The 11,064-nt window shown below is 40.5% G+C and overlaps 1 protein-coding gene across 1 annotated transcript; it reads left to right on the top strand.

The window, feature by feature from the left end:
* The first annotated feature begins 2,880 nt into the window (after positions 1-2,880).
* Positions 2,881-10,219, top strand: si:ch73-71c20.5 (DUF4748 domain-containing protein). The gene is made up of 3 exons (XM_061731342.1): positions 2,881-2,927; positions 4,850-5,147; positions 9,846-10,219. The coding sequence occupies exons 1-3, from the start codon at positions 2,897-2,899 to the stop codon at positions 10,015-10,017; spliced, it is 501 nt and encodes a 166-aa protein (XP_061587326.1). The 5' UTR covers positions 2,881-2,896; the 3' UTR covers positions 10,018-10,219.
* Positions 10,220-11,064: the final 845 nt, after the last annotated feature.

Below are 11,064 nucleotides of genomic sequence, written 5' to 3'. Positions count from 1 at the left end.
GCGCGACAGTTGGACGCTCGCATGCAGTTAGGACAGTTGGGAGCCGTAGCCTAATTTTTGTTGACAGCTTTGTACTGAACACTGATGATCACCCCGATCACGTTTGCAGTGTACACGTTTAAAACCCATTAAGCATGTCGGAAGGCCGTTGTGGCTGAGTTTTGTCATTAAACGCCATAAAACTTCTGTCGGACTCAGCGTAGCCTACTTCTCTGTCAGCAGCGCGTCATGCAAATATACAGGACCTAACAATAAACTCTCAAGCGGCTCTTAAAAGTACAGGAAAGCCGCAATACCGGCTATCTGTCTTCACATGGGGGTGCTTGCTGGAGAAGGTCGGGTTGGAAGAACCTGAGAGAGCTCCATCAGCCATACCATGAATTCAGGCGTCAGGTAGTTTGTGCTGCAGTGCAATTTATACATATAATGATAATCACGTGGATTCCTCACGCGTGGGACTAAATTAATTCTTCCAACCCGACCTTCTCCAGCATGCACCCCCAGTGAAGACAGATAGCCGGTCATTCGGCCATGATGAATCAAAGCGCTCTCCAGCTCTGCGTCTTTTTCTCCTCAGATGATGCCGAGCACAGAATCTTCTGACGCTCATTTCTGAGCATTGCAGGAGACACATCTGCTGCAACGTGCAGGAAATGTGTTTGTGCGTCAAACCGCTGTGGAACAAGTCCTTAATCAATCTTTAAAAAATAATCCTTAATCTGATGTTTCAGCGCCGCTATGGTTGCCATGGTTACCCGAACTGCAGCATACAGAGCCATTTCCGAGTCACGTAAACCCGACCAATAAAATATTAAAATCAAACTTCCCCTGGCGAGAATTGTCACAGGAATGCCTGTTAAATATCCAGAACTAAGTTCACTCGGTTGTAAATGCCAGCTTCCGGTGCACGAATATGAATAAACGGTTGTTTTTGGTTCGTTTTTTCCTTCCTGTTGACTAGGGATTTCATTTTTCTTATATGAAATAGAAAACGAAAATAAAAGCGTATTTTGAATCTTTGTTAAATCATATTAACACAGAAAAAGAAAAAATGCAGTGTATTCAATATTTGTTTTTTGTTTTAAAAGGAAAATCAAATAAACCAATCGTTTTTTGTTTTTTGATTCCCACTCATGATGGAAAAATCCAATGACCAAAAGATACACGGACCCTTTATACATCTCTTTTTGACTTTAAGGTTTGTTTTTAATATAAACTGGTATGGATTGTTTCTGCCCACATCTATAAATCGACTTCATTCGATTTTCATTTATTCTTTATTTCATTCATTACAAGAAAAACAAATCAGTTCAATATACAGACGACATACAAATCTCTTTCCTTGAATGAAAGGGAAAGAAGACTACGCTTATTTTATCTGTCCCTTTTTCCTCAGAAATCAAATTTCAATTAATGTAATAAACAAATTACGCAATTAAAAAAACAACTTTCCAATAAATTAATTTAAAAAAAACAAAACCAAAACTACAAAAGTTATAAAATAACACAAAATAGCTGTCGTCAAACCAATAGTCGTATTCTTTTTTTGATTCAAAGAAAAAAAATATGACTGGTGCTTAAAAAGAGGAAAAAAAGAAAACCCACCTAACAATTATCATATTTCTTCATTAAACTGGCTTTTATTCTTTTAAATGTAATGTTTGATTTGCATTCTTCGGCTTCTGTATCCAGATTGTTCCATAAACTGATACCTTTTACAGAAACACAACGTTCCATAAATTTTGTCCTGAATTTTTTTTTTTTAAGATCTTTGTTCCTTTTAAGTTATATTTATATTCTCTTTCAATTTTTTTTTCTGTATATTGATTAGCAAAATTTTCTTATGAGCTTTCCACATAATTTGCAGAATTCTGTGGTCCACTAATGCAAGACATTTCAACAGATTTAACTGAAGGAATAATGGATTTTAAGGATGACTATATTACTTAATTCTGTTTTATAATACAACCTATAATCAGTACTCGAGTTGTAAAAAAAAGAATCAGGGGGGATGGTGGATTTTATCATATGGGGACAGATAATTTGTGCTGATTACAAATATAATATATTACAAATAATAGCAGTGACCAAAACAGCTGCAGAAATACTGCAGGAATGACATAGCAGCAGTTAAATGCAGCCTTCTGTAAGCTTTAAATATCCACTGGACTTACATCAAATACATCAAAACACAACAATAAAAAACACTTTTCTGAACTTATCAATATGACTCTGTCCTTCACAGGATAAGTAACATGGATCACTGCAAAAACTCACAATCTTAACAAGAATATTTGTCTTATTTCTAGTTAAAATGTCTCATTTTAGTAAAGAAATCTCATTACACTTAAAACAAGACTCATCACTGGAAAAAACAATTTTCACCTGTTTCAAGTAGATTTTCACTTGAAATAAGTAGAAAAATCTGCCAGTGGAACAAGATTTTTTTGCCTGTAATGAGAAGATAAATCTTGTCCCACTGGCAGATTTTCCTACTTATTTCAAGTGAAAATTTACTTGAAACAGGTGAAAATTGTCAAATAAGTTATTTTTCTGGTGATGACTCTAAATGTTGAAATAGCAGTAAAACCACATTCATTGATGAAATGACATAAGGGATGGAAAGGAGGGATGACAGTTTTACAGGGGGGGATGATTTGGACCGTTTTTATTTCAGGGGGGATGATTTGGACCGTTTTTATTTCAGGGGGGATGCCATCCCCCCTTAACTCCAGTACTGCCTATAATACTTCCAAGAACCCCAAGACTGTAATTTCGCGTCGGTCTTTTCGAAGTTTTATAACCAAAAATAAAAGTACAATTGTGCCGTTGTCCGGTAGGGGGCGCCAGTTCCCCTCAAGCCCGCACTGCGCATGACCGTTCCTGTGACTCAAACATGGCGGCCTCCGTACGGATACTGTCGACAGGTAAAACATGTTTAAATGTCTTCTCAAACACTTGTTCGTCTCGTACTTCGTCAGACAGTCATGTCTTATAACTTGAAATGTATTATTCCGGCACAACTGAACGATCGTTTCCACATCTTACCCAGGAAATGCACTTTACGCAACAAAGGTTGATTTCAGAATCACAATCATGTTTATTTGGCCAGGTCAGGTCAGACAAGACAGGGGATTTGACTCGGTTATTTTCGCTCACTGTACAGTAAATAGGTAATAGAAAAATGACAGCCCTTATTAACATATACAATAGTTTTTAAAGTGAAAGGTGCAGTTTTAGTCCATGTTCCAGACCAGATATCAGAACCACTCAAGGTGACCAAACTTACTATGATTTTTAAAAAGATCCATGTCTATAGATGATATTCTGGTATGATAACCTTCCTGAGTGGCAGCTGGATCAGAGTTATCAGCTCATGAAGTTACCACCCCCTTCAGGTTAATTGATGATTCTAAATTGGGTGTATTATACATTTCCTGAATCCTTATGGTCCTGTGAGTATTCCAGTTTTTGTATTTTGTGTCTCTGTTGTTCCTAGATGACACAGGAATAAAAGATAGTATATCATTTAGGCGAAAATGGTGTAAAAATGTGTGTTGTTTATAGTTTAAAGAGCTGCAGTGACCTCTATGTTGGTCAGAAAGATTCACATCTTAGCTTGAATGAATGCTTAAAATGTCCCCTTTAAAATGATACCAAAGACAATATTGTGAAACATTAACAGATATCCTGTACATGAGTCTAAACCAGGATATGCAGCAGCATCTAAAATGTAATTTTCTGAAGGGGGTGGGTAACTTTATGAGCTGATAACTCTGATCCAGCTGCCACTCAGGAAGGTTATCGTACCAGAATATCATCTAAAGACATGGATCTTTTCAAAAATTATAAGTAAGTTTGGTAAGTTTGGTTCCTAAAGTGTTTTATGTCATATCTTTATGATTTGTTTTATTATAAAATCATGCAAATTATGTTCAGAGCAAAATCAAAAATGCTCCCTGACTCAATACAGAGGTTCTTTTCAATTCATGAGATTCCCTATAATCTTAGAGGTGTCTGCAATTTTACTGTACAAAAAGCTAAAAAAGGTATGAAAAGGAGATGTGTCTCCATTACTGGAGTTAAATTCTGGAATGATGCCAACATACATTTAAAAACATGTCATTCTCTTTTGGTTTTTAAGAAAATGGTTTGTAAAGCTATTTTTGAAGCTTATAAGTGCGATTGACTATCTGTTAATGTTTCTTTGCTTTTCTGTTGTTTCTTTGCCGTTTGTTGTTTCTTTGCTTTTCTATTCTCTTTTTGCTTTTCTGGAGGTCGGTAGCCACAAAAAGAACGTTGTTAATAAAGGATAGGCTTTTATAAGCAGTTTGCTTCAGCCTATGCCTTTTCAGTCATTGTTCAACACATGATTATTGGTTTTGTGTGAAATGTTAAAGGAGCTTGAGGCAAGAATAAGAAATGAGACTCTCTAGCACCACCCTTCACCACGACGGCCGTTGGGGGTACTGCAGCCAACAGTGAAGCCGGCACGGGAGAACGAGGAGAACGTGCATGCAGCGTCATGTGACGTCACATCCGCAGGACAGTGCGGGAAACTCGGCCCCAGCACTGCAGCACATTTTGCAGCACACAGCCTGTTCAAGGCAACAGAGAGATACACTAGAGGAATCATTCTTTTGGGTTTGGAACGCTTCATCTGACATTATTACTAGAAAACTTCAAACGTATACGCATTCTTTTCATAAATCCTGCCTCATGCTCCTTTAATGCTGTGCACAATGTTTTTTGGTGTTGTGTTGTTTTTGTGTTGTGACTGATTCATGACTGAATAAACTTCATTCATTCATTCATTCATTCATTCATTCATTCATTCATTCATCTCCAGGTTGGTCCCTTGTTCCTGCTCCACTCCTGCTCCCTCGGCTCAGTCACACTCCCACACTGTGTCAGCAACTCCGGCTCCACGCCAGCCCCTCAGCCCCGCGCTGGAGCTCCAGGACGGAGCCGGAGCCGCAGCTGCAGCCCAGCCACACACGGAGCCGGGAGGGAGAGCCCGGAGCCGGGGCTGGAGCTGGGGCTGGAGCCGGAGCCGAGGCCGGAGCCGCGGAGGAGCCGGAGGGTCCTGAGTACATCCCCAGGGGGAGAAAGGCCAAGAACCCCATGATTGGCATCGGATATGCTTGGTGAGTCTGCTCCAGTCCCTCTGACCTTTAAAGAACCATAGCATCCCATAATTGTATGACCTAAGATTTATTAAAACGTCTGTTCTATGATTTGTTGGAAATACCACAGAGAAACAAGACAGAAACCTCCCGTTTCAGCAGATCTACACCTCTGCTGATGGGAACTGTTGTTTGAGCCTCCGGGTCCAGAGGAGATCAGGGGCCTTACAGCAGTGGTTCCCAAACTTTTTTTGCCAGGCCCCCCTTTTGTACATAACAACATTTTCATGCCCCCCCCGAGCCCAACACAGACACACATATCTTTTGCATTCAAATGCGACTGCAATTTATTTAATATATTGAACATTTGTGCGAAAAAACTGTCCATCTCTGTAAAAATAGATTTTCAACCTGACCAGCTCACAGAGATTGAAACAACAACAATACAAACAGGAGCCAAAATCTGAACATTTGCTCTACAAAAATTACACCTTTAATCCCCACATCTTTTCAGTGATGTGAGTGGGCTTGCTTCATCTGTGCAACACATTTCTTTTTTTCCCCTTTTTACTGTACAATACAGTATGCATTATTTCAACATATTTTTGAAAAACAGCAGCAACAGCTAAACAAATAATCAAAATTTCAACAATTGCTCTGCAAAAATGTCAGCTTTAATCCCCACACCTTTTCAGTGATTGGGGTGGGCTTGTTTCATGTTACAGATCCTCTCAAACCGGTTGCAGGTGAGAGATTACCACATGCATCTACGTCAGTACCGGGTAGTTGTGGGGCCTGAAGCAGCAGGTCCTGGTTAGATTCCTGAAGGTCCTGGTTAGATTCCTGAAGGTCCTGGTTAGATTCCTGAAGCAGCAGGTCCTGGTTAGATTCCCGCTGGCCAGACCATTACTTCATGTCATTCCCCTTCTCTCTTCCCCCTATTTCCTGTTTCTCTCTCACTGCTAAAGAAATTATCTTAAAAAAAAAAAAAAATATTAATCTTTTTTAAATTACAGTAATCTACCTACCAACCTCGCCGCCCCCCCCTGCAATAGCGCCAGGGGCGCGCCCCCCAGTTTGGGAACCACTGCCTTACAGGACTGTCTCAAAAATTAGAATATTGTGATAAAGTTCTTTATTTTCTGTAATGCAATTTAAAAAAAAAAAAAAAAAAAAAAAAAATGTCATCCATTCTGGATTCATTACAAATCAACTGAAATATTGCAAGCCTTTTATTATTTTAATATTGCTGATTATGGTTTACAGTTTAAGATTAAGATTCCCAGAATATTCTAATTTTTTGAGATAGGATATTTGAGTTTTCTTAAGCTGTAAGCCATGATCAGCAATATTAAAATAATAAAAGGCTTGCAATATTTCAGTTGATTTGTGATGAATCCAGAATGGATGACATTTTTGTTTTTGTAATTGCATTACAGAAAATCACAATATTTTAATTTTCTGAGACAGTCCTGTATGTACAAAACGTGCGCCGCACAAAAAACCACTTTCTACGCTCACGGTCGGATATACAAAAATTGATTTGAACGTAGAAAGTTGCGGTCTTTCACGCACACTCCAAGGCTGGAGGTTTTGTCCGTTGGCGACACAATTCAATTCAATTCAATTCAATTTTATTTATATAGCGTCTAATACAACAGATGTTGTCTCTAGACGCTTTCCAGAGATCCAGAACATGAACATGAACATAAACATAAACCCCCGAGCAATTATTACATAAACAATGGCAGGTAAAAACTCCCTTAGTGGGAGAAAAACCTTAAGCCAAACAGTGGCAAGAAAAACTCCCCTTTAGGAGGGAAGAAAACTTGAGCAGGACCAGGCTCATAAGGGGGGACCCTCCTGCCGAGGGCCAGACTGGGGGAGTCAGGGACGTCAGCAGCACACAGCAGGCAGGTGGAAGCAGCAGCGGGATGACCAGAGGGGGGGGTGCAGGCAGGCGGAAGCAGCAACAGCAGACATCCACGTAGGCAGGTGGAAGCAGCAACGGGATGACCGGGGATGGGGGGGAGGGCCGGGAACACAGGCCAGAACGCAGCTCCCGAGGCTCCAGCCTGCAAACATACACAAAAGAGAAAAAAGGGGGGCCGGCACAAGAAACTACAGGAACGATGGACAAAAATGATAGCTATGAGATATTTATAATAAATAAAAATGGAAATGGAGAAGAGAGGCAGGGAAAAGGAGAGGAGAAGAAGGGTGAGAGGCACCGCCCGGGGGGATTCAATTCAATTGACTCCATCCATCCATCCATCCATTATCTATACCCGCTTTATACCTTGCAGGGTCACGTCTACTGGATCCTATCCCAGCTCATTTTAGGTGAGAGGCAGGAGTTACACCCTGGACAGGTCACCAGTCCATCACAGGGCCACATATACAGACAAACAACCAGACACACTCACGCTCACACCTACGGGCAATTTAGAATCACCAATTAACCTAGCATGCATGTTTTTGGACTGTGGGAGGAAACCGGAGTACCCGGAGAAAACCCACTCAAGCACGGGGAGAACATGCAAACTCCACACAGAAAGACCCTGCCGGGCCTGGGAGTGGAACCGGGGACCTTCTTGCTGTGAGGCAACAGTGCTAACCACTAAGCCACCATGCTGCCCTGAATTGAATTGAATTCAATTTTATGTATAGCATTTAATACAACCAAAGGTTGTCTCTAGGATCTTTCCAGAGACCAGAACATAAACCCTGAGCAATTATTACATAAACAATGGCAGGTAAAAACTCCCCTAGTGGGAGAAAAGCCTTAAGCCAAACAGTGGCTAACAGTGACTATCAGAAATGGACATTTCCCCTTCAGATCAACAAAGTAGTGAACAGACGGAAGAGGGGGCTGTTTATGTATTTTTACCTTTATTTCCATCCATCCATCCATCGTCCGCCGCTTTATCCGTTCCCGGGTCGCGGGGGCAGCAGCCTCAGCAGGGATGCCCAGACTTCCCTCACCCCAGACACTTCCTCCAGCTCTTCCGAGGGGAGTCCGAGGCGTTCCCAGGCCAGCCGAGAGACATAGTCTCTCCAGCGTGTCCTGGGTCTTCCCCGGGGTCTCCTCCCGGTGGGACATGCCTGGAACACCTCCCTAGGGAGGAGGGACATGCCTGGAACACCTCCCTAGGGAGGAGGGACATGCCTGGAACACCTCCCTAGGGAGGAGGGACATGCCTGGAACACCTCCCTAGGGAGGTGGGACATGCCTGGAACACCTCCCTAGGGAGGAGGGACATGCCTGGAACACCTCCCTAGGGAGGAGGGACATGCCTGGAACACCTCCCTAGGGAGGAGGGACATGCCTGGAACACCTCCCTAGGGAGGAGGGACATGCCTGGAACACCTCCCTAGGGAGGCGTCCAGGAGGCATCCGGTACAGATGCCCAAGCCACCTCAGCTGAGGTTTACCTTTATTTAATTTTTTTTATTTATTCATTTATCTATTGTTATTCTTAGCTATTTTTCTTTCTTTGTATTTTCCTCCTCACTGGTGGAGAAAGTTGTTTTGAGGGCAAATAACCTAGTGGATTCTTTTCAAGATTCACAGATGAAGGAAATGTTTCAGTTTGTTACTGAATGAGTCGCAGAGACAAACGTGAGACAAAGCTAGGGCTGGGGATTCATTCAAATGTCAAGAATCCATTAGATTCCAATTCCTAACATTCAGAATCGATTATCAAGATTTGATTCGATTCAAATCCGATACTGATTTGTATTAGTTTTATTAAAACTGTTTTTTGAGCTGTTGCATGAATTATATGACTGTAGTTCTGCAACATATGAATACTAGTATTATATTGAGATTCAACAGCAAGTATTGCAGCTAATGATGCTGTAAGGACCAATCAGCTCCCAGAATGCTGATAGAACTGCTTTCAGAAACATCGTGGGTCAGAATTACCAAACAGATCCAGGGAGGAAACAGAGACGCATGAAATTGGTTTTATTTTTTCCCACATTCCGTTTTAATGTTTTCCATTTTCGGTCTATTTCGGTTTTAAATTTTTGAGAATTTGGTTTTTTATGCAAATGTAACCCCAAGACAGTATATAAAGTAATGAAATATAGACAATTTATACAATTATAACTGAAAACTTTAATGTTTTCATACCTTTAAACATATTTAAAGGCAAAAACATGGCACCAGTTATTCTTGTGTCCAACAAAACATTGCTTTTTTGGACAAAAAAGACCAAAACTTGAAATGCAATGATGATATTTTTTTTTTTTTTAGATCTTTAGACATACAGGACTGTCTCAGAAAATTTGAATATTGTGATAAAGTCCTTTATTTTCTGTAATGGCAAAATGTCATACATTCTGGATTCATTACAAATCAACTGAAATATTGCAAGCCTTTTATTATTTTAATATTGCTGATCATGGCTTACAGCATAAGAAAACTCAAATATCCTATCTCAAAAAATTAGAATATTCTGGGAATCTTAATCTTAAACTGTAAACCATGATCAGCAATATTAAAATAATAAAAGGCTTGTAATATTTCAGTTGATTTGTAATGAATCCAGAATGTATGACATTTTTGTTTTTTATTGCATTACAGAAAATAAAGAACTTTATCACAATATTCTAATGTTCTGAGACAGTCCTGTACTATGAGAATCGGAAAAATCAATCTTTTTCAACACAGGCCTAGTTAAAGCCTGTCCCCCTCTGTCCCTCCCTGTCCAGGATGGTGGGTCTCCCCGCAGGCGTGATCGGTTTCGTGCTGGCCAAGAGACAAGTGGACAAGAACCGGCTGAAGCAGCTGAAGGTCCGGCAGAGGATGAAGAACTCGAACCAAGGAGACTACGAGGGGAGCCGCTACCAGCAGCACGCAGCCAAGGCTGCACTGGACCGGTGACACGCTGGCGTCCTGGGGGACACATGGACCGCTGCTCAACCCTCAGCAGTACTGGAGTTGAGGGGGATGGCATCCCCCCCCTGAAATAAAAACTGTTAAAATCATCCCTCCTTTCCATCCCTTATGTCATCAATGAATGTGGTTTTACTGCTATTTCAACATTTAGTCATCACCAGAAAAATAACACCCGAAAAATAACTTATTTGACAATTTTCACCTGTTTCAAGTAAATTTTCACTTGAAATAAGTAGAAAAATCTGCCAGCGGGACAAGATTTATCTTCTCATTACAAGCAAAAAAATCTTGTTCCACTGGCAAATTTTTCTACTTATTTCAAGTGAAAATCTACTTGAAACAGATGAAAATTGTTGTTTTTTCCAGTGATGATTCTTGTTTTAAGTGTAATGAGATTTTTTTACTAAAATGAGACATTTTAACTAGAAATAAGACAAATATTCTTGTTAACATTGAGTTTTTGCAGTGATCCATTTTACTTATCCTGTGAAGGACAGAGTCATATTGATAAGTTCAGAAAAGTGTTTTTTATTGTTGTGTTTTGATGTATTTGATGTAAGCCCAGTGGATATTTAAAGCTTACAGAAGGCTGCATTTAACTGCTGCTATGTCATTCCTGCAGTATTTCTGCAGCTGTTTTGGTCACTGCTATTATTTGTAATATATTATATTATTTGTAATCAGCACTAATTATCTGTCCCCATATGAGAAAATCCACCATCCCCCCTGATTTTTTTTTACAACTCGAGTACTGGGCCTCACCAATGTCAGTTTCACAGTTTTAAGTGAAAAGCATGCTCACACCAACACTTTGCAATAAAAACCCTTTATTTGACTTGAACAAAATACATTCTTGTTGTGTATTTGTATGTGTGCTGGAAGCCTTCCCTCCACCGGCCACATGTGCTGCAGATGTTTGACCTACGTAGCTGTGGGTGGAGGTGGAGGCCGGCTGGGGGGTTGATTAAATTAGTTTATTGACATGAACCCCCCCCAGAAGAGGCAACGGCGCTTTAAAAAAGCTCAGAAACG

This window comes from Cololabis saira, chromosome 10 (genome assembly GCF_033807715.1).
Source record: "Cololabis saira isolate AMF1-May2022 chromosome 10, fColSai1.1, whole genome shotgun sequence".
In the NCBI taxonomy this organism is placed as follows: Eukaryota; Metazoa; Chordata; class Actinopteri; order Beloniformes; family Belonidae; genus Cololabis; species Cololabis saira.
This window is presented reverse-complemented; position numbering and strand designations above follow the sequence as displayed.

What these genes read in the sequence shown, in the direction of transcription:
- si:ch73-71c20.5 (XM_061731342.1), top strand. Translation starts at nt 2,897, where the DNA reads ATGGCGGCCTCCGTACGGATACTGTCGACAG. An exon ending in CGTACGGATACTGTCGACAG is followed by an intron (nt 2,928 to 4,849) that starts GTAAAACATGTT and finishes ATTCATCTCCAG; the next exon opens with GTTGGTCCCTTGTTCCTGCT. An exon ending in ATTGGCATCGGATATGCTTG is followed by an intron (nt 5,148 to 9,845) that starts GTGAGTCTGCTC and finishes CTCCCTGTCCAG; the next exon opens with GATGGTGGGTCTCCCCGCAG.